The 23235-nt window shown below is 41.2% G+C and overlaps 3 protein-coding genes across 8 annotated transcripts in view; 2 read left to right on the top strand and 1 right to left on the bottom strand.

Annotated features, from left to right (window-relative positions):
- JAM2 (junctional adhesion molecule 2) overlaps positions 1-9988 on the top strand; it is a 37306-nt gene extending 27318 nt beyond the window's left edge. For both annotated transcript variants that reach the window (XM_064470186.1, XM_064470179.1), the window contains 7 exons: positions 1140-1292; positions 3142-3347; positions 4929-5031; positions 6714-6821; positions 7629-7644; positions 8553-8586; positions 9729-9988. In XM_064470186.1, coding sequence (XP_064326256.1) covers positions 1140-1292; positions 3142-3347; positions 4929-5031; positions 6714-6821; positions 7629-7644; positions 8553-8586; positions 9729-9761 — 653 coding nt within the window. In that variant the 3' untranslated portion in view covers positions 9762-9988. The remainder of the gene's footprint in view (positions 1-1139; positions 1293-3141; positions 3348-4928; positions 5032-6713; positions 6822-7628; positions 7645-8552; positions 8587-9728) is intronic.
- Positions 9989-10833: 845 nt separating this feature from the next.
- On the bottom strand, positions 10834-15368 carry ATP5PF (ATP synthase peripheral stalk subunit F6). Of its 5 annotated transcripts, none has more exons than XM_064470225.1 (4): positions 15235-15368; positions 14532-14708; positions 13158-13282; positions 10834-10957 (listed from the first exon to the last, which is right to left on the bottom strand). In XM_064470225.1, exons 2-4 carry the CDS (start codon positions 14699-14701, stop codon positions 10929-10931), a joined length of 324 nt encoding a protein of 107 aa, XP_064326295.1. In that variant the 5' UTR covers positions 14702-14708; positions 15235-15368; the 3' UTR covers positions 10834-10928. The 5 variants fall into 5 exon arrangements, with proteins under 5 accessions (XP_064326295.1, XP_064326267.1, XP_064326281.1 ...); XM_064470197.1 differs by having other exon boundaries at positions 15169-15312; XM_064470211.1 differs by lacking the exon at positions 15235-15368 and adding an exon at positions 15030-15116.
- A 39-nt stretch (positions 15369-15407) lies between these two features.
- GABPA (GA binding protein transcription factor subunit alpha) overlaps positions 15408-23235 on the top strand; it is a 29069-nt gene continuing 21241 nt past the window's right edge. The window contains exons 1-4 of the mRNA XM_064470164.1: positions 15408-15602; positions 19451-19551; positions 21127-21271; positions 22167-22251. Of these exons, the coding sequence (XP_064326234.1) occupies positions 19475-19551; positions 21127-21271; positions 22167-22251 (307 nt within the window). The 5' untranslated portion in view covers positions 15408-15602; positions 19451-19474. The remainder of the gene's footprint in view (positions 15603-19450; positions 19552-21126; positions 21272-22166; positions 22252-23235) is intronic.

Raw genomic sequence — 23235 nt, forward strand, 5'->3', positions numbered from 1 at the left:
AGTACTACAAACTTAAACTGATCGAAGGAGAATGCCCTTGAATCTCCATACTGAACAGCTGTCCTTCTGAGGAAAAGACTTTTTTTTCCCCCAGGGGAAAAAAAGTATTTCTTAAAAAAATCATCAATGATTAGTTACTTTTTTAATGAAGTTAAATATAACATAACTCAAGACTAAGAAAAATGGCACTGCACATTCTTCAACATCTCTCTAAAATGAAATATAAACTCCCTAAAACTACTGCAAGCTGGCACTCCTATCCTACAAAGGGGTTTCTGAAGCCTCCTGTAGAGCTGGAGGCTTAGATATGAATAATGCAGCAATTTTTATATACATAAAATATAAACTCAGCTGTATATTTTAAATTATTCGTATTCTTCCTAGAAGTGGATTTTCTGTTTATATGTTCTGAAAAGGGCTTAGCTCGGCCTTATGTGTTGAAGATAATATGGGTCTCTGGTACCTTGTATACCACTAATGAAGGTTAAGAAGTAAAATAAAAGCATGGCAATTTAGTTTGTAGAGCTTGCAAGATGTGCTGGTCTTGTTGATGAACTTTTTTTCCCTGCATATATTGAATTTAGAGAAACACTGGAGCTCATGGTTCTGTGTGTGCATGTAACTTTAATTTCATATAAGCTGCAGAGTGGAAAAAAACCTCACTGTAAGAAGTCTGATGGCAATATCTTTGCTAAATCCATCAAGTTTTTCTTGCCAAGTTAAAATGTCAAATACTTTGCTGTGGTCTCACTCACAATTCTTTCTGTAAGGTAATTAAGTTAGTGATGGCCATCCCTTCAGTGGAAAATTGTGTCTTTTTATCACCTGACTACTGCTATGCGTGTCTCTTTTTTTTCTGAAATATCTGTAATAAAAAAGCATTCCATCTTCCAGTGAGAAAATGTATGACAGATGCAGGCTTTTTGAACTGAGGGGTTTTTGGACTAAATGCACAAGTTGTGGAAGGTTCTTATAGTCTTGGGAGGGGGATTACATATTGGTCCTTGGTGACAGATAACCAACGCTGAACAAATGAGCAATACTTCATAAATTGTACATGATTTCAGAACAAGCCGATGAGACGTAGACATTTGCTATAAGCAAAGAGCAGAAACCTTTCTGTCTGTTGTCCCTTAAAGGTGATCTTCGAGGCCGAGCAGAGATGCTGAATACAGGAATCCGTATTAGAAATGTGACTAGAAGGGATTCTGGGACCTACCGCTGTGAAATCAGTGCAAAGAGCGAAGAGGGGCAACACCTGGGAGAGGCTACCATTACTCTCACAGTACTGGGTACAAACTTTATTATTTGGGCTTCTGTAAAGAAATTGAATGATGGCAAGGGATGTTGAAGGTAGGGTTGTCCATACGGTGTGTGGCTGCTACATTTTGAGGTCTTCTTTGGGCTGGGTTTATAAACACATGTGCACATGCACATTCTACTACATAATGCACAAAAGATCTTTGCAAAATGCATGCTTGCATTAGAAAGGAATATAACTAGGCTTTTGTTGATATAAATGTGGGTTTCAGTTCCCAAACCTTAGTAAGTATGCTGATTTATGTGATGATGAAACTTCCATTTCTACTAAAACTTAAGTCAGTCGGCGCTGAGAATCTGGGTAAGCTGATCACGGTGTCTGGCACTGGAAAGTCAGCATCTGTCAACACTTATCAAATATTCCCAAGCAGCAGTTCATTCCAATATGCTACAGTCTCCTCCTGGTTTTGGAAGGAGAAAATGCTGCAGTGTCTGTGCAATGCCAGCCAGTGAGCTAGCAATCTGTGGACTTTATTTACAGGAGAGATGGTGTTGGCTTGGGGGGGTGGTTGTTCTTTGTGGTTTTTCATTTGTTTTCTTTCCCAGTTGGGGAGAGGAGGGAAAAGTGAATACCGAGCACATTCTTCTTGCATTGTTTCTGGTATTTTTCCCAGTGAATGAGTGGTGGAGGTTAGCAGTTTTCTTCTGTTCTCCCTGTTAGGGAGAAAAGCAAATATTTGCCTTTGTAGTTTTTGTTTTGTGTTTTTTTTTTTTTCCTCAATAGAAAAATAATTGAACTTTTAAAATTATAAGCAAAGTATTGAAGTTCTTCATAAAGGATTACAAATCCATGAACTTCTGATTAGCTCCAACAATGTGTCAACCCCACTTATTCCTTCTTTCTTTTACTCTCTCAACAGCCTTCCTCTTTTAAATGTGGCTTCTTAATTTAAAGTTGAAATCTCAGAGCCCAAAGGAGGAGGGGAGAGAGAAGGGCTGGGGGGTGGTCAGGGAGGGGGAGGAGAGCGAGTGGCTCGCAAACCTTTTTGAAAGTTCATGTGAATTAGTTAGTATTTCACTTGGTTTTCATTATTTTTACTTTTTATTTTAAAGTCAGCCAAGAGAAAACTGAATACTTGTTAAGGTGTCACTTGTGTTTTTAATGTTCCATGCATGCCTCTTCACCCTTAGTTTTCTTCTACGTAGCTTCAAGTTACAAAAAAAGTTCCTTTTCTGTTCACTTAATAGAAAAGAGATGTCCATCTTCATGGCAGAAGGAATGATCAGTTCTTCTGCATCTGTGTGTGGGAATGTTTGTTTTTAATTTAAACTGAAATTTAGTAGCCAACTGGTTTTGGTCATCAACCTGGGATTTACACAATGGCTGTGATGACGGCCAGTCTTGGTAATTCTTTCTGAAAACCATTTTTCAAAAAACAGTAGTTTTCTTTTAATACAAAAAAGATCTTTTTCCTGTTCCTCACTTCTGTTTTTAAATATGGGAGAAGGGAAGGGGGGAATTGCTGGACTATAGGTTCCCTGAGTTATCCCTCCTCTGTCTGTGAGCAAGAGGCCCCATAAAAGAAACAAGGTGAAATAAACACTTGGGGGTTGGACGAGAGTATATAGATTGGAGACAGGATGACACAGCATGTGGAGGGGGTGGGGGCTGGGAGCAAGCTTCTTTCTTTCATATTTAGCAACTCACAAATTTTACTGTGCAGGACTCTGCCTTCAACGCTTCCTCCCAGCACCTCATTTCATTAACATGGTAGTTTTTAAGCATGTATGCAAGTGCTCACCTCCTCATTAGTGACTGTTAAACTGTTGTTGTGTAGACAGTACTGGTAAGACTGTAACAAGTGCAATCTCACTGTCCAGTTGCTCCGACTACTCCGGTATGTGAGGTGCCCAGCTCTGCAATGACAGGAACGGTAGTGGAACTGAGCTGTAAGGAGACTGAGGGTTCTCCTCCATCAGAGTACCAGTGGTACAAGAATGGTGTTCCCTTACTGGAAAAGAGAGGAACAGACAGCGCTAGAGCAGCAAACATAACTTACACCATGAATAAAAAGTCTGGCACTCTGGTAAGTGTAATAACAAACTCCATCATAACCAGCTATCAAGATTATCAAATTTAGTATTTACAGAATCACAGAATGGTGGGAAGGGGTTGGAAGGGACCTCTGGAGATCATCTTGTCCAACCCCCCTGCTTGAGCAGGGACACATACAGCAGGGGGCACAAGTCTGTGTCCAGGCGGGTTTTCGTACAGTGATGCACAGGGGTCTTAATCCAAATATGCACAAGGTCTGTCTTTGGAGATCAAGGTCATGCTGGAATACGTGCTAACAAATGTAGAAGGTGGTTTCTGCCTCAGCCAATGACAAGCCATAGATGTTGAATTATACAGACAAATTGGGTGAGTTGCAGGCCTCATTAATGACAAATGAGCAGAATCTAGAAAATCCATGTCAAATTGCACCTTGTCAGTTAGCTAACTAGTGCTGGGCAAGGATGATCTCGCGGTATGTTAGCAGAGTTATATTTGATAGCACCTTAAAATCTGAAATAGCAACTTCACCCACTTCAGTGGGAGTGCAGCACTAAGGGCAGTCCAGAATCTGTGCAATCCAGTGGCATTACAAGTTCCAGTCTGGTACTTGTGAAGTTACTGGGAATGAGTCAGGCTGTAAGCAAGCTTAGTATTTTTTTGTTTTAGTTGTAGTTTGTTTTGTGGGTTTCTTTTTTTCCTGCTCAGAACTGGCCGCCTCTTTCTCATCCCTCCCCCATTAGCTGATCCTTCTAAAAAAATGGATACTTACGATGCACTGTCAGCTGAGATTTTTCAGAAGTAAAGACTTGTTCTAAGAAACCCTACTCTTGTGCATGATCAAATGTGGAAATTGAAATGTGACTAAGCATTCAGCTGTGGATATTTCAGCACACTGTGGAAGTGAGATGGACTACTCAAAATCACCAATCAGTTCTGAAAATCTTAAAGTATGGGATATATTAAAGAGAAAAATTAACAAGTCTAATGATTAAAAAAATGCAGAGGAACACTGGAACTGATGTGAAGGTCAGTCTCCATCTCTTGCTTCCTCATTTTAATTTTTACAACAGTAGTATTGATAAATTGTGCCGTCTAGGATTTCTCCATTGGAAGAAAAGAGAAAGTGCCATTTCTGGGGAGAGGAACCCACAAACTTTCTGTGGGAAATATTTCTTGTAGTATGTGATTTTTTTTTTTTTATTTACTCTTGGTTTTTTTTTTAAATGAACAAAATGTTCTGATTTTAGGGGTTCTGAAATCAGAGCATGTCTGAGTAAATGCATTTTATTGGAAAGTACTGGACCACTGAAAAAGAATCTCCTTGTAGATACACTCAATCTAGTTAAAATGTCAATTTAAAAGACCGTCTTATACCAGAAGCTGAAGTTAAGGACCAGGGAATGTGACTAGGGAGCTGAATTATGAGGTTGAACTGGACCAGATTTTCTCACTTACTTTCAGGTGTTTTTTTTTTTGGTTGCTTGTTTAAAAAAAAAACAAAACCAAACAAACAAAAAAACCCTGTTGACATGTCAACAAATTTCTATCCCACAGGAAATTCTGATTACTTTTTTCTCTATTCTGATAATGGTTTTGGACTCTGTCTTAACAGCTGTTTAACACAGTTACAAAGAATGACACTGGAGAGTATTTCTGTGAAGCCTCCAATGGGATTGGATTATCTCAGAAATGCTCAGTGAAGCGAATGCAAGTTGGTATGTGTCAAAGAAAATGAGTGGAAAACAGACTTGCAATAGGAATTATTTTATTGGATGATGCAACTGAGAAGCTCAGACCAGATTGAATTGTATCTTTTTGATTACAGCATTTTGGGGGAGGAATAATAATAATATCAGTTTCTTATATGTAGCTGCTGTGGCTATTTAAAGCATTCCGATCTTACAGCACAAACATATCTCACTGCATTTCTTAGAAAAGCAGCTGGTTCAGTACCTTAGAATTATTGCAGTAGCGAGCCTTTTTGTTGCTAAACACTGAACTTCACAGAACAGCAGTAGAGCCTTAATATTTCAGAATGCTTTTGTGGAGGGTGTACAGGATAAAGCACCAGTCCACTGGGTTATTTTCCTTATGAAAAGCCTCCCTTTTGAGATGCATTCATGTGAGATCTTAATGTAACGGATCAGAAATTTAACTGAATGGCTCATTTATACCTGCCAAAGGAACATGGAAGAAGTCAGTGTATCTTTAAAAAAAAATAATAATCCTGCTGCTTGTTTCTTTTCTACCTGCACAGCGGAGATGAAGTGTAACATTGGTTAGCTAATAAAGAACTTAGCAAAGGCTGGAGGGGCAGAGTCAATAATAACCCAAAACGTATGAATGTTTTTGCAAAATATAAAACTAGCTTTTGCAGATGTGATAGGAAAGCAGACAGTAACAAATCCTAACAAGTACTGCACAGAAGTTCATGTCCAAGTATTCCATAAAGCAATTGTCTGGTGCTTTCTTAGAACTTAGATGAAAATCACTGTATCACAGCTTTTAATGCATTCCTGGTTGATTATGAGCAAGTGTTCCACAAGCTACAAAGACATCACTCTGTTGTGGAAACACTCACCAAAGTCCTAAACTGCTATCAACCAATGTACGAAAATGGATAGGTCTCAGGGTAAAGTTCCCAATCATATATTAATGTATGCTTAAAGTCAGGATCCAAATAACTAATTGGACATATATCAAAAAACTGTGAAAATGTTTCTGTCTTTTGATGGTGGTGTTTTTCCTAAAATGGATGATTGACTGAAGCTCTTAGTGATTATATCAGGAAACAGGTGTGGGTCATCAGCTTCAAAATAAAAATGGCTAGGTGTTTCGGTAGCCCACTGTAGAGTTTAACTTCAGACATCTGGGCTAAAATATTTGTTGGCCTTCATTGTGTGGAATTTTAAAAGCCTTGCTGTTTAAAAATTAAAAAGCATTGAATTTTAAATAACTTGCCTGAGGAGTTCTTCAGGAGTGGGACCCAGCATTGCCATCAGCTGTTTCACTTATTTTAGGCAAACTAACTATATGAAAACACTTGTTTTAAGACCTTCTGAAGATTTCAAGAGATTTTGCCTGAGACATGTGACTTGAATAATACTTATTGGGGATAGGTACGATGAGGAGTACTTGACCCCTTATTCTTTCCTTACTTTTGACCCAAACTAAGCAGTTGAAGTGTATCAATCACTCCTGCTAATCTGGCTGTGATACAGTAGTGCTTTTGGACTACTTATCTACATCTAAGTGTTACTAAATAACTTACGCAGCTTGGGCCAAAGACCACCCATAGATGCAAAAGGGGCCTGTAGTAATTGGGGGGGGGGGGGGAAATCCAGCCAATGGAAACTCTTACAACTTACAACGTCGGGCTTATGTTTTATAATTACAGATGACCTGAATGTAAGCGGTATCATTGTTGCTGTAGTATTCGTGGCTCTGGTAATGGCATTGTGTGGCCTTGGAGTATTTTATGCCCAAAAAAAGGGCTATTTTACAAGTAAGTAAAATGAAACCGCTCCTTCCTTGTGTCAAAAAAAGTGTCTGTACTTCTGCTGACTGTCACATGTCCTCGTTTTCTGAAGGCCCTAACTCCATGGTACTAAAGCTAAAGAGCACTACAACAGCACCTTTTTTGTGCAGACATTTTTATCCTGCCAACTTGTACTGCAAAATATACCTCGATAATGACATGGAGACGTTTGTGCAGTTGCACAAGGCTACCAGACAGCGATCTAGGGAAAGGGAGGAGCCGAACCTTGGGTCCTGGAGCCTCCCTGCTCTAGTTTTGAGAGGGAATGGCAAAGAAAGGCAACTACAAAAGGAAGCCGTGCAAGTTCACTTTCACTCTGAAAGGCCTGAGCGGCCGAGCGCCGCGGAAGGGGAAGCTGAGTTTCTGGCTCCCTCTTCTGGGCCGTGGTGAAAGTGCAGGTGGAGAATGTGCTTTTAAGGATCGCAGCAAAAAGCTCGACACCGAGCAACCCTCCCCGTGGCGTTTGCTTTGGGCCTGTGAGTTGAGCCCAGCAGGAAGGGGTGCGGGTGCCGGGTCCGAGGAGGTCCGCCGCCTGGCAGGAACAGGCTGTCGGAGCTGCGGTGAGGCTTCACGGTCGCTTGGAAGTTCCTTTCCTTTGAAAGCAACCTAGTCGTCTTCTGTTTAAAGTCACTACCCCAAAAGAGACATTTCGTTCAGAAACTCCTCCTAGAAACTGAAGAGCTGAAAAAGCTCTGAATAACTCTTTCAAAGAACTTTAAATCGGCTGAGGAAACTGTTCTTGTACTAATTCTTTTTTTTTTTTCCCTTTTTCAGAGGAAAGCGCTTCCCAGTAAGTATCTTGATGCAAGTAGTACACAAATTACTGCAAACTTCATTTACATTTCTGAGGATTTAGTAACTGTGATGATTGTTTTAGGCCCTTCTCATGTGATTCTTGGACAGTGGCTTTTCTGAACACTGAAATAAACCTGATCCTGCATGCCAGCGGGTTCCCTTATTAGAACCAGTGTGCTGGTCAGAAAATGAATTAAGTATTATTACTGTGGTCAATGTAAAAAGATACATCTCTGCACATAGTTATGGTTTACACCTTTAACTCAGCTACAGGCATGCATTTGTCTCGGCTTCAAACTAGACAAAACATACGATCAGAACCAAATTGAACCGTCCTCATATCCATGATTATATCAGGAAATGTTTTGTAAAAATGTAACTGTGGAAACCTTCTGAGCATGTCTGGTCTACACAGATTTATTTCATGCATTTAAATTTCTTAGTAGCAAGTTAGAATTCCTCAAGATATTTTAGTGCTCCCACACAAGGGTAAAATTGTGTGCTTTGTTGGAGGCTGGCTTCCCTTTTTATTTTTTTTTTTCTTTTAAAAGTTTATCTATCTTAGCACTTTTAGATAATAGGCAAAAAAAGAGTAGTGCACAAAAAAACGCACACAAATATTTCTTTAAAATACTGTGATTTATACTGGCCAGGAACTAGACAAAAAGCACAACTGAAAGACTTGAAAAGAAAAGGTAGGGAAGGTAATTTGGCAGGGGTTCATGAGATAATGACAGCTATCTGAAAGCATTCAATGGATTTGTTATTGTAACTTTTTTCCTACGGGGGGGGGAACCCTAAGGATTTCTAGAAATTTGGAAAAATGCATTCAATAAATAAGGTTCTCAAATGAACACCAGAAGTCATTATTTAACTTATGTTCCTTTCCTGTTCTGTTAACAGAAAGAAGACCAACTATCAATCTACGAGTGAAAAGGCAAGTATTTTGCATTCAGTAGTGTGTTTAAAAAGTTTAGATGTCTTCAAAATTCCTTAGATCTGTGATGTGTTTGCACGCATGCACACAGCACCCCACACCTGCCAAAGTGTAGGTGCCACCAATACCTGGAGACACCTTCTCTGTTTGCATGTATAGCTTCCAATTACTCAGCCCCACATGCCATACAGCTACAGCGCCTCGCCCCATACTTTGTCATCTTTTTCGTTACCACACTAATCAGATTTTTACCTGGTTGTCTTTTCCTACTACTTCCTACATTTCCCTGATCTATTAGATTCTTTCATTTTTTTCCTTCCCCACTTTCATGATTATTTTCCCCTCGATCAGATAAACTAAACAGGTAAGACACGCTGTTTGGCAATATCATCTCTATACTGTCCACTTAATGATGCCATGTCTTGTGAAGACTTCAGCTCTGCCTTGCTTGTACATATCAGTTAACCAACAAAACTAGTTCAGGCACAGTCCAAGGCAGCAGTGAGACAAGATTGGGCCTTAATTCCACCAAGATTAATGTGGGTCAAAAGGCTTGACTAAACATGGAAACTAAACTTCCTTTTTCTCCCCTTCCTCACTGAGACGGCATAAGGGCTTTAACTGCATGGACATGACTCCAGATTTTCAGATTGGTGCAATAAGAACAGAGCTCCAACTAAAACTTCAACTAGCAACAACTAAACTTCATTGTCTATAGTTTAAGGCTACATTAGTAGCCTTAAAAGCTCGCTGAACTCCACATTTCTTTAATCAAAACAGAATGTACTAAATCGCTCAAGGTTATTCCTCTCCTAGGATGTATATAAGAAACTTACTGAGGCCAGCTACCTGGCCATTGGAGAGCTGTGGTATCTGTTTATCAACATGAATGCACTTATGAATCAGATGCTCAACAGAGCTGTTTGGTACTTGTATCTTTTAATAGGTTATTATTTCTGTTCTGTGTAGCAGTACGTGCTGTAGACTTCCCTTCCCAGAAAAGGGTAAATGTTAACTAACAGGCCTCCAGGCATGCTTCTTTTCAATTTCAATGCCTTAAGTTTCTTCTGAAATGTACACCAAATGTTAATCTGGTTAAAATCTTTGAATTATTCTTATGTAACCTTGTTTGCTTCATTTAGGATTTCAAGCATACCAAGTCCTTTGTTATTTAGAAGATTTCAGCCTCTGTGAGGGACATCAAATGACTACTTGTTATACAAAAATATCGAAGGGATCTTTTGACCTCTACACTGTAAATAGTTTCCACATACTACATGCTGAAAACAGAAACTGCTGATGTTTAGATCTAGTCAACCTGTGCTTGCTTTCTTTTTTTAAAAAAATAAAAATATACAAAAAAAACCCCTAACTTAAAGATAGAACCACATGGAATATACAAGTCAATTTGTGCAAAGACTTCTCATTTTGTTCATGTACACGTGCAGCAGTACAGGACTCAATCTATTCAAATAACTTTCACAGATGACCTTGTTACCACTACTCCTACTACTTATGTCTCCACAATTGTCAAAGGCTCAAACTCTCCTTCAGTTCTGACTTATTAGTACCTTGACATTGTGTTAGATTTGCCAAAGCCATCTCTGAGTGTCCTGACAGAATAAAGCTTCCTGTAATTGAGGCTCAAGCAGTGTTTTATTGTCTAATATAAAATGCCTACAGCTCCTCTTCCACAAGGAAGTATATCTCTCTCTCCATAGACTGCATATGAAATTTCATGCTGAATAAAACTCATGCCAGTACAACTCAAGCTGTAGTATCTGGACTTAAACTGTCGAAGTGTCACGAATAAATAGTTCCTCAAAACCTGAAGTGTCTGTGTCAATCGTTCAGTTACTAGAATTTAAATCTCACAGCCTCGTTAACAGGCTTCAGTTGCTTCCATAAGAGTAACACTTCATCACTTGTGTGTTCACTGATGCAGTATAAAATTAGTATATTTGTGCCTGTGCTTTTGGCTGTGCGGTTGACTGCTACCCACAGGGCTTTGCTGCAGATTTAGGGTTCTGCAGTAGCTCTTTGGATGGGACAAACTCAGAAAAACTCGTTCCGTCTTGATATATCATTACTGGTGTTGTAACTTCTCAGCACTAAAATGCAGCTGCAAAACTCCTTTGCCAAGCTAACATTGAGAAATGCTCCCCAGATGCCTCTGTCACTTAAGAGCTGACAATCATAGCTAACTATGTTCACCATACAGTTAAGAACTTACTCATGCTTCTGAAATCAAACTGAAACATTGCATTTATTAAGTTACAACTGCTGTCATGTTCAACAACTCCATTGAGGTACACTGCTTTGTGGTGTACAACCTGCAGAGATCACTTTGGAGTCTCCTCAAAGTTGGGCTCTAAAGGAGGAAGGGGAGAGAGAGAGAAAAGTCATATTAGTCTCTTTTTTTTTCCAGCCTCAAACACCACAATTCATCTGTTACTCCAACATTAAGCTGGCAAGCTAAAGCAAGCTCTTGTACATTGCAGTCTACACCACCACTTTGTTTGTATGGGGGCAGCACCAAAGCATAAACTATGCTGGGGAAGGCCTTTTCTGCCGTATAGGAGTTACACATAAGGTTTCAGACAGACGTGCACCTTAGCAACACCCTGCCAAAACGGCTTTTAGCAACACCCAGGGCAGGGGAGAAGGCAGCAGAGAAACTGAAGAAGTCAACCAGAACATTACTGGGCACGACACTAGTATTTCCAACATAGCTCTGATGCAAGAGCAAGTAACCAAGCTCTTTCTTCTTCTTGCCTAGTGCCTTACAGCTGGTTAACAGAACAGAACACACAATTTCAACTCCACTCAGCAAACAATATTCTCTGTGTACAAACACTGAAGAAGTTCTTGATGTTAAAGGTACAAACTCAGAAGGGTTATGGCCTTTGACATGTGGGCTATTAATAGCTGTTCTTGCTACAAAGAGTGTGAGAGGTAAGGCTCAGCTTACAGTAACCTTCACTAAGACAAAAAATAAAGTTTCTACCCATCTAGCTACTTAGTTTTGAATTTTCTTGAAATTAGATTAAGGATAGGCAACAGTGGTAAAAGAACAGTCTCCCCCCGCCTTTGTCTTGTTCCTATGGTCACACAAGTTGTTTCATTTCAAAAAAATTCCTGAACTGCAATATGTATTGTTTCACATATTGCATAGAAATAAAACTGAATACAAACAAAACACATGCCTAAAATTGCGGGGGGGAGGGTAGGGCAGGGGGTGCGACAACCACCATAGAGCCTACTTTACAGATGCTGTTTTATTTACACCAGTAACAATCTGGCACCAAATTCTTCTTTAACCGAGCTGAAATACCACCAAGAACCAAAACATTTTTAGGTGTGTTCCTAGTCTAAATTAGAATTTCCAGTTAGTCTGATCAGAATTACAAGTCACTTGCTATGGTGGCTTGACCTTGGCTGGCTGCTAGATGCCCACCAAGCCTTGTGCCCTCTCAGCTCTTTTCTTCCCTCTTTCCCTCTACAGGAGGGCTGAGAACAGAGGCAGCATTTTTCACCCTTTAAGTATGTTGTCACAGAGGCAACACATAGCATCACAGCAGTGTCCTGCAGTGGGTCCGTTTTGGAGCTGGATGGAACTGGCTCTGTCCCATATGCAGATACCCCAGCCTCTCCTGATAGAGGTCACCCCTGCACACACCCCCCGCTACCAAAACCTTGCCACATAAACCAAATACACTGGCACGTTCAAAAGATTGCCAAATCCCAGCTATCAGCTGCTTACAGCTTAAGAGAAAGACAGGTTACCCCACGCAAAACCTGACTTTAACTAAAACTGCTTGTGAGCAATGAAGACTTTGAGCTGTACTTACATAAGCCAGCCAAAGAAACAAAAGAAAATACAGAAATGAGCCCGTCTATAAAAAAAAATTAAGTTGCCTTTATGGCCTAAGGCAGACAGAGTCTCTGCATTCTTTGCGTTCTTGATAAACCCAACTGTCACAAGCATCCTTCTTGTCATAATCAGTCTGGGTAATATGAAAACATGCTAACACAAACTTAGAGCACTTAAGCAGCAGTCATATCCAAATAACTGAAGAAAAAGGTTTAATATAATTTACTCACAAAGTAATCATAAGTAACAAAGTTAAGTTCTACATTCATTTTCTGAAATCACCGACTTACAAAATTTACAAGTTGCAGTCTGGATGACATAGGCAACCGGTTTTCAAATTATAGACGGCTGACCTCTTCGGAAGGAAAAAAAAAAAAAAAAAAAAGAAAGAAAGAAATATAACAGTAGGCCCTGGGCTATTTCTTTCGGGTCTGTGAAGGGTAATTAAGATAACCTGATCTTACTGCAAGTTTTGTTAAACATCAGTATAGGTAAGTCTACATCTCCACTGGAAAAGGCAAATAATCAAAAAAAGCAGTGGGATGGACACATATGTGAACTGTGTGGAAGTAAGATTCACTGAGCGCATCTTATGTGAAATTAATGGTCCGAATAAAAACTAAATGGGAATTAAGAAAAGCGGTCAGCGAACATGTCTTTATGTGCAATGAGAAATTCAGTAAGGCTGTTAACTCACCCTCAAATTTAAATTCTGGAAACTTGGTTAGATCTCCCTCGCCATACGCCCGTTGAAGTCTAGCAAGGGACTCAGTCACGTCTTTCTGAAACTCAGGGCCTGTATCAACAGGCCCTCCAGCTTGCCTAAAAAACATTGAAAGTTCAGATTAACGCTTCAGTTCTGAAATTTCATGTGGAAGTTCTACATTTTCATGGCCATTTACAAATTAAAAACCTTCTGACAACCAACTAAAGCAAACCATTCAAAATATTTTCAGAAGTCAAGATATGACAACCTATAGGGCCTACTTACCTTATGCATAACCACGGCTCTTGGGGTAAAGTACAGGCTTTCTGCTATCAGTGATGAAAATCCAAGCTACAGAGGTAGCCTTTTGAGGCATAAAACTACACTGAGTATCCAGGCTTTCAGGGCTCTTAGTTTCACTTTTTCCAGGTGTGGTGTCCTAACAAAATTGTGATTTGTACCTCTGCTATTTCTGAATCAGTGATCTTGGTTAGTAAAGCTTAACTGTTCTTGCAGAGAGAACATGCTTTGAATACTAAGCAAGCAAAAACCCCAAGAGACAGGGCACCTTGTATTCATACAGGTTCAGACAGGAATTTATTGGGATACAAGTACAAAATAATTAAAATAGTAACTCTTTGTATTACCAGTGCTCAGCTTTACTAACACAGATATCACTTAACACCAGATAAGGAGGTCACCAAAAATATGCCTCCGTACACAGGCTAGTCTGCAGGTGTGGAAATACACATCTTCCTCCAGTAGAACCAAGAACTGGCTTATTTCCTTCCCAAGAATAAATTACACAGAATCACTATAGTTTCAGTTTCCTGTTAAGTAGTTCATTCAACCATTACAAAAATCTGAGATTCCATTTGAATGAACTCCTTATTAACTTAAGATGTTTAAGGAATCAGCCTCACGGTTCCATTAATTCCCAATTGCTGTTGGAGGTTATTTACATTCAGCTCCTGGTAGCAAGACTGAAGAATAGCTGTTTTCCCCAGAGAAGAGATGGGGCTTTTTTTTTTTTTTCTCTTCACAGAGAACATAGATGGGTAAAAATTAACATACTGGTATGGTCACACAGTGTGCAAAAGAAGTTAATCGAGTACCATAACTCCCTAGGAAGAATGACATCGGCCTTACTTCTTTTTCGTTTTTAAGGGGGGAAAAAATGGACCTTTTCTGTCAGGCGTGCAAGAACAGGCCTTCTCACTTGTGACACTACCAATAAGGGTTGCAGGAAAGCACACCTTAAGTATTCAGAGACCAGCCTACAAAGCTAGCATATTTTAGCATTTATCAGAAACAACGTTTTGCCCCCCCTTTGCCATCAGCGTTAAAATAACTTCCTTTACTTACTTGCTCTTGGTGTTGTATTCTCGGATCTTGTCCAAGAAAAGCTTCTGAACTGGATCGAGCTCTTTTGCCTTATTAAAGACAACAGCAGAAAGCCCGATGTTTCTGCGCAAGTGAATGGAGACAGCAGACCGAAAAAGGGAAGAAAGTCGCAGGATCTGATGCAGAATCATGATGACCCTAATGTGTTAGATAACAAAAAAAACAGAAGCCAAAAGAGAAACACAGAATTAGTTAGCTCTTTCAGCAAGGTAAACGCATAAAGAAGCAAAAAAACTTAGTTCAGAGATAAGCTTTAAGCAGAAAGAATGTTTAAAGGCGCGTGCGGTCTGGGGTGACGGCTCAAGCCGCCGCCGGGCGCGCTGCTACGCCTCCCCTTCCGTCCCGGCGGCGCCGGCAAAGCCGGCCGCAGCGCAGGACGGGCAAACCGGGGGATGCAGGTTTTGATCCGTTTCAAGAAAAACTAACAATTTTCACCCGGCCAAAGCTAGCGCCGGTCACCTTGGGAGAGCCGCCGCCGCCGCCCGGGCCCGCCCCGCCTCCCCCCGCAATGCACGCCGGGAGGCTGCCACCGCCCCCCGCCCCCGCCGCGCGCGCCGGCTCCCCGGGGCGGCGCCCCTCGCCTCACCGCGCCTCTCACCTCCGCCCGCCGGGGGCCGCGGTGGCGGAGCGGGAAAAGGGAGCCCGGAAAAAGCCCACCACCAACCGTCACCGCTGCGGAAGCAGGCGATACGCTTCCGGGTGAGGAGAAACGTTTGGGCGAGGCAGGCGCCGCCGTCCCCGCCCCTCGCCCGCGGATTGGCGGCGCGCGGGGGCCGCCGGGAGCTGTAGTTCCCGCCCCCGCGCGGGGGGTGGGGGTGTCGGCGCGCCCTCCCCGCCCGGGCCCGCGCTGGGCCGTGACGCCCAATCTCGAGCGCGCGGCGGCCTCCTCAGGGCGGCGGCGGCGGGACCGAACCCGGACCGGACCGGACCGGACCCGACCGAACCCGCGGGAGCTGTGAGGGCCGCGGCCGGCGGGAGGCGTCGTGCGGCCCCTCCGCTGGGGGCGGCGGCGGGCGGCGGCGGCGGCGGCGGGTGAGTGCGGCGCGGCGCGGCCTGGCTGCCCGGCCCCTGTTTTGTTTCCGTTTTTCCCCGGCGCCGCGAGTCTCATTTCCGTTTCGGGTTCAAACAACGACGAGGCGCCGCGGGGAGGAGGAGGAGGAGGAGGAGGAAGGGGGGGGGTTGGCGGGGGGAGAACCGGGGCCCGCGGGGAGGAGCGGCCTCGCCCGGCCGCGGAGCTGCGCCGGCCGGCGGCCTGGATGCGGCGCCGCTCGCCCGCCCGCCGGAGGGCCTCTGGTGGCGGCGGTGGGGTGGCCTGGGCCGCCCCGTCCCGGGGGGCCTCGGCGCCTCCGGATCCCGTCGCGTCGTCGCCCGCCCCGCGAGCAGGAAATGGGGCCGCCGGCGGCGGCGGGGCGCTGGGCAGGGCCCCGGGACGGGTGGCGGCAGCCCTGGGGCGCCGGGGGCGGGAGCGGGGTGAAGCCCGCAGGTCCTGCGGTCGCGGCTGGGGGGAGAGCCAGGCAGCCCGGAGCGAGGCCCGTGAGTCCTCTCTGGGGCATAAAAACTGATCTCCGCTTGTAAAAAAAAAAAAAAAAAACAAAAAACAAAAAACAAAAAAACCTTATTTTGGGTGAAAACAGAAGAGTGTTTTCGGCATCTTGCTTCTTTCGCTTCCTGGCGTTCGGCCAGGTACGTGGTGCGCAACCACTTCTCTCAGTTCGGATTTATTTTCTGACTGTTGATAAGGAAGGGGGCCACTTGAAAGCTGGCGCGATTCCACCCCGTTTAGTGGTCCCCTGCCCTTGTCTTAAATCCCAACTGACCGACAACTTGCAAAAGCTGACCTGTAAAGGATAGGTTGTCTGCTTGTATTGGTATTTACCAGATTGAACGGTAAAAGATATGGCTAGTACCAAATGTTCCACAAACGACTGAACCACCGGAGCATCTCCGGAATACAAATATCTCCAGTGACTGGGCTTCAGTATTACTTGATAATGCATATGGGCTGCAGTAGTAGGAGACCCCTGCTTCACAGCTGCCCGATAGGGTAACAAACGCTAATTCTGGTAGTAGAGCTTGTGTCCCTCTTGTGATGGGCTTGTTACTTGCTTAATTCCTTGCACTCCAGGGAGAAGGTAACATAGATCTTAACAGAACAATGGGATTTCTCCCCTGACTGCAAATACCAAACTGTAAAAGATACTGGCACAGCACTGGGCTGTTGTACAGGGGCAAAAAAGGCTCTGTTAATAGGTGCCTTCTTTTACATTGGTGGAGGTCTGAGTCAGGCAGTATAGTCACATTCCTTAGATAACAGGTAAGTCTTAGGGCTTTTTAGGTTGAAAGGGGGAAAACAAAAACAAACCCAAACAAAAACCAGAAATTGGTAGGCTGCAACTTTTGTAAATCAAGCAGAGTTTTACATGTTCCTTCAAACAAATGCTACTGTTGTGCTGTTCCTGCCACATGGACCCTCCTAGCAAATCAGGCTGTTTGAGTTCTGTCACTGGTCAGTAGCCTTCAGGAAGGGCTCCGGAAGCTCAGTTGCATCTGTACCTATGTGCACTTTCAATCTCTGCATCGCCCTGTAGCAACAAATTTTGCTAGACTTTGTGTGAATTTTTTGTATTGTCAGGAGTGTCTCTATTCTAGCATAGGAAGGAGTGAATAGTTTTCTCCATTAGATTTCTCTGGACTGTTAATGACTTTACATGTTTTCATATTGTTGTTCTTCCTCTTTCCACCCATCATCTGCCTTTCTTGTGTCTGCGCTTGATGGAATCATCTTTCTTCCTCTGTACCGGCTGTCTGTGCCTCTATACCCATGCTCCCCTCTCCTACCTCCCCAGGGTAACCAGAAACGTAGTAGAGCCTGTGAGATGCAGCCGCAAATTGCCTTTGAAGAGTGAGTAAGCAGTTGCTAGTCCAGCTTCCAATTTGGAGTTTTAATCCATAAGGACTTCAGAATGTCTTGCCTAATTCTGTACAGTTACTGTCCTGTTATAATATTTAGTCACTGTGCATCTCTTTGCATGTGCCAATATTGACTGTTTTGTGCCAGAAATCGTTCAAGATGATGAGGGACTGCACAGCTTTCTCAATAAATAACTTAATAATACATAAAGGAAAATAAATTCTAGCATAACCCCTTTTGTGACCTTACTGGTAAACTCCCTTTCTCACAAAAAAAAAAAAAAAACCTTATTCTTGTTGTTTTGGGTTTTTTATCTGATTGCTAATATAGGAAGGAATTTCCCCCCTTTTTATCATACCAGTTAGCTTTGGGAGTTTTCAATAAGGGACTTTGCCCAAACCTTAATTTTGAAAAATCTTTTAACAGTCAGCCAGATCACCTGTAATCACGCAGGTGTCTGTTCTTTCAGATATTTAATTAGGCTTGCCTGCATTATTCAGAAGCAGTGTTTCATTCTTCCCCATTTATCATGGAGATGATATATGAGATTAAGTGATACAGGAATGGGACTCCCAGGACTCTGTTCTGTGGATGTTACCGCTCCAGTTGAGTGGACCCTGCCCTGGCTCTTAGGGGGTTTTCACAGAGTCAGATCTGTGAGCAAAACAGATTCTGGTTTTGCTTCTATCGGTGAGATATTAATGAGGTGCTCTTTACTTACTGTCTAGCCCTGGCAGCTTCTTGCAGATTGATATTGTGTGCAGATCTTGATTTCTTCAAAACTAATTTTGCATAATAGTTTTTGAAGGAGATAATGTGTAGTTTAAAGAAATTCAAACCTTTTCTCTAAGAACTGTACAACTTGGTTACTGTTCCTTTTGAGAAGTTTTGAAGTTTATAAGTTGCCTTATTAACTTGTTAATAATAAATTCCTTTATTAATGGTTGTGTTTGGGATAGAGTAGTCCCTGGGAAAGAAAGATTCCAGGATGGAAACTTTGCTCATCTCTTGTATTGTGAATATTTAAATAGTAGCATGTTTTGCCTATTCTACTGTGATTTTTTTCCTCTGTACTCCTGCTTGCTGCTCCTTTTCCTATGAGTTGGTGGTGTTATTTATTATAAACTGTTAATATAATTTGGCCCAGTTCTTTATCGTATGTGTTTCATACTTCCAACATATGGGATGGCTAGTGAAACATGATAATATTATACAAACTATGTCTTTACAGACCAAAGGCTGTAATTCTTTCTTTCCCCCTTACGTTTCAACAGACTCCAGTATTCTGTAGGGCGTGAAAATCTGCAGTGTCAATGAGAGTATTGCCACAGAATAGCTTTCCTTTTAATTGCTAACATACTGCGTTAGTTTGGGACTTAACAGGATGGATTCATTATGCACATATCATCAAGTGATTGCCCATGAGAGGGATGGGTGGAAAGGTGGGACAGTCAATAAACACTTTATTGTTGAGTTTATTTACCTGTGAGGAAATTGTAGGTCTTCTGTCTAGCTTTCTGTTGCAGCATTTTATGTAAAATGCTGCTTGAATTTATAAGCCGCATCTTTCAGCCTTGCTAGGAAGGTAGTATGCACCTGAATCTAGATGGCAAAATATGCATAACTTTCAAAGAATGTTCAGAAGTTCTTTGCAACCAGCCCCTAAAAGCTGTAGCTGGCCCAGAACAAAACGTTCAGTAAATTTGGATTCCTCCAAGAAAATTAGGCTTTGGGCTCTGTGCTAATGTCTCTTTAGAGTTCTGAATTTGCACCTAGAAGATTTGTTTGAGGAACAGGTATTGTCATCTGTTTTGTGAAGTCTGTATGAGCTTTTGGCTTTTTTTTGGTGAATTTTTGTCTTTAAAAAGCTATCCTGATATTTGGTTTAAAAAAACACTTGATAGGACACAACCCGTCATCTAGTTTTGTTGGTCTGTGACTTACAAAAAAAATTCTTTTCTGTTCATAGCTTTGTTCTTAAGACATTTTAGCCATGACTAAGAGAGAGGCAGAGGAGCTGATAGAAATAGAAATTGATGGAACTGAGAAACAGGAATGCACTGAAGAAAGGTATGTACTGCCTTTGCTTTTTGGGGTCCTTAGGCTGCAATTCATTTATTTATTTGTTTTCTTTAATTAGTTTCAGATTTGTGGCTGCACTCACCAAGTTTGGTTATTCAGATTTATTATTGGGTATTGTGTAATGCTTCAGAGATGGCCATGGTTATGAAATAAGCACAAGTGATTTCTAAAGAAGTAACTTTAAATTGGCAGAAGTAACTGGCTCGGTATGATCTCCGTAATCCTGCTGTTGATTGTTTCCACGTTTTTTCAACTTCCTCGCTGGACACAAAGTTCTTAGTTTTGCTTGTGCTCTCTTCAGTTTTTCTGTTTCTTACCTAATGGTGGTTTTCTTGAAGTGGAACTGTAGCTGCTGTTCTTCAATCTTAATTGCTTAAATCCCAAACTGTTTATCTCCTGCTATGTTTTTAGTGGTTCGCTTTGCCTACTTTCATGTCTGTAGGAATATGTCTACACATACGTGCTGCAAGCCTTTCAACTTTGGTGTATCCTTCTGTAATTGAGATGAACCTTTCAGTTTCTCCAGTCCATTGCTTTACTGTTATACAGGGTAATTTGTTTTTTACAGAGCAGAAATTATGTTCTGTATCTATTGACTATTATTGTTGTTAGGACTATTAAAACTGTAGATACCGAAGTCTGGTATCCTTTGACTTAATTACCTCAATCCATTTTCTCTTCCTAATGCTTCCCTACTAATTTTTACAACTGTTTTTGAAAGCACAGAGAGGCCGTTAATGTGTTGGAGAGAAATAGCTGGGGCTGGTAGGTGACCTGCTTTTTAAGAACCTGTTTTGGAGAACTGATTCAAAGCAGCTTATTAGTTTCTTCTTATTCTGAGCTCCTTGTATATTTTTACTACTTACAAACTGACTATGTCTGTATACTCTCTAATTTCCTTCTGTGTAAATGTAGAGAGACCAGCTGTCTAAGGTTGTTAAGACACAAGTCCCGTAGCACTGATGTTTCTGAATGCCACTGCCTATACAGTCATCATTTTAGTGCAGGACAACCGTCACACGTGACTAATGTTTCCATCTAGGCTCTGTGTTGCTGTAGTTCCTTCTGGTTGTCTCTAGTATGTGTTAAGCTTATCCTTGTGCTGACTGCTGAAAAGACATGGACAGTTACTCTGTATGAGAGTGGATGTTTTTTCCTTCTTTTTTTCCCATCTGTTAAGTTTCTGTGTTTTTTTTTTTTAACTTGAATATCTTTTAAGCACAGTTTAGGCAAGGCAAATGGAATTAGTTTACTCTACATGCAGGTTAATAATGTATAATATGCTAATCATGACTTAGTCTCTTGAAAACGGTGACCTGAAAGTAATCTTGGTTTTTAACCTAGCTTTTTAACGTCAACAGGGTAAAAGAAGAGTTACACAACTGTAAAATCAATGGCACTGAATTTAGTAATTCAGTGTCTACTCAGACTAAGGGTTTTTCTGCATGGTATTAAGATTTCAGAGTCAGTATTACTTTTTACTTCTAACTTTGTTCCAAGCTTTCCTATATCTACTGCATTAGGATGTAGGTAATGATTTGTTGTATTAATTTAATATTTAAGCATCGTTGAGCAAACCTACACCACAGCAGAATTTGTGAGTCAAGCTATTGACATCAATGAACCGATTGGAAATCTTAAGAAGTTGCTGGAACCCAGACTGCAGTGTTCCTTGGATGCACACGAAATTTGCCTGCAAGATATCCAGGTAAATTGAGAGGCTATGGAAGACTTAACCTCTTACTGGAGAAGCATTTTTACATACTTTGTCCCTTTCTTCCATTGTTTGTGGAATTCATGCTTCATTTGGTATATTAATTGCAATTAAGAGTTTAATTTTATGTCAGGTTCATTATCATCAGACCATTTAATATGTGCACACCAATTCAGCGTGAGGAAAATCAAAATACTATTGGGATTCCTGGGGTGAGGGTAAAAAAGCAAAGCATTACCACCTTGCAAGTGGAAGAAGAATGAGGACAATGAAAACACTATCTTCAATAGAAGTAGCCCACATCATTTGTTGCTGCCTGAACTTCCGTGAGTCTAATCGTGTTTTAAATCTGAATAAAGTGAGAAGGTTTTTATACTGTTCAGGTGCATAGGTAGCAAAACATTATTCAAGAATTTCCCACACCCGCAGTATTTTTATAGGCATCACCACACATTAGACAGTATAACTGTTTTGCATTGTTTTTAGTTGCATGTTTTATTTGTAGTTATATCAGACATCTGTGGCTTCTCCAGAAACAACAGGGAAAATACTGCTTTAAAGACAAGTATTTTTGTGAAGGTGTTAAAAACTGAGAAAAGGAACTGTAGATATTTTTCACAAAGTGCAGGTACTTCCAGGTATTGTATTGCTCTTTTTTTTAGGTTAAAATATGTCCCTGTAAGTGAAACTACCTTAAACAGAACAGAGTGGCGAGTTTCAAATTCCGACTAAATTCTTATGTAAAATGTTTACATAGTACTAAAAATATTTGCACACTTCTTCAGAAGATTTGCTGCAGGCGCAAAGTGTTTCTAAAGTTTAAAGGAGAGTAAGTTTCTTATGTCTGAGAGACTAATACATATTTTTAATTGTTTTTGCTTTTATCAAGCTGGACCCAGATCGAAGCCTTTTTGATCAAGGTGTAAAAACAGATGGAACAGTGCAACTCAGTGTACAAGTAATATCTAGGCAAGGTAAGCAGTTATGTTTGTCAGTTGTACAGACAAATTAATATTGTAGGAGTGCTTGTGAGCAAACCTAATCACCTACTAGTTCCAGCTGCAAAACTGAGACAAATAACTGGTCACATAGCTTCAGAATATCTCTCTCACTGTGTACTGTGGTTATAAGTATTATTAAAAGTATCGAAAGTACTATTAAAATAAATGTCATGGACTGATGCTGTTTGAAATGTTTTTTATAGTAATATCAATTTCTAAGTTTAAAAAAGAAAAGCAAAACAACAACAACAACAAAAAAAACAAAACAAGAAAAAAACCCAAACCCAACCCAACTAATCAAAAAAAAAAAAAAACCAACCCAAACTAACCTGTGTCAAATAGTGCCAGTTACAGTATGAGGCTTTCGTTAAGGGTAAGTAGTTACTCATACCAGACCAAGTATCTAAGCAGGTAAAAGATTTTTGTCTAGGTAGGTGATAATTTCATCTTTGTGAGGTGGGTGAGCTCATGTGCTCTGTGAATGATGGGAGTATATGTAGCTAACTGAAAATTGGCATGAAAGGCTGGGGTCACTATCCTCAGTTTTCTTTGAATGAGAAGTCAGAGTAAGCCATTGTGACAGAGGAGCATTAACCAGGTTTGTTGATGTGTAATTTTTATTTGCTTGTAGTATTAGGTAGGACAGGATTTCCACCTGTCAAATCCTCAGGAATTAGTAGCTTCATTGTTTTGCTTTCTGTCCTATTCTTCTCCATATGTCTTGCATGGAAGGACTGCCACCACTCACTGAAGACAATGGTCTTAAGGCTCTGGGAACAGCTACAGATACTTGTTGCCATATTTTCCAACAAACAGTGACAACAAATTCCTACTGGAGTAGGGTATCTTTGATTATCTGTTTTGAGTTAATGTCAACAAAGCAGATTAGCAAAATTTGGGAAGCATGTTTTGTTTTCTTGTGGCGTCAGTGTAGGTTAGACAGAAAGCCTTTGTGGT

Source organism: Phalacrocorax carbo, chromosome 1 (genome assembly GCF_963921805.1).
Source record: "Phalacrocorax carbo chromosome 1, bPhaCar2.1, whole genome shotgun sequence".
Classification (NCBI taxonomy): domain Eukaryota; kingdom Metazoa; phylum Chordata; class Aves; order Suliformes; family Phalacrocoracidae; genus Phalacrocorax; species Phalacrocorax carbo.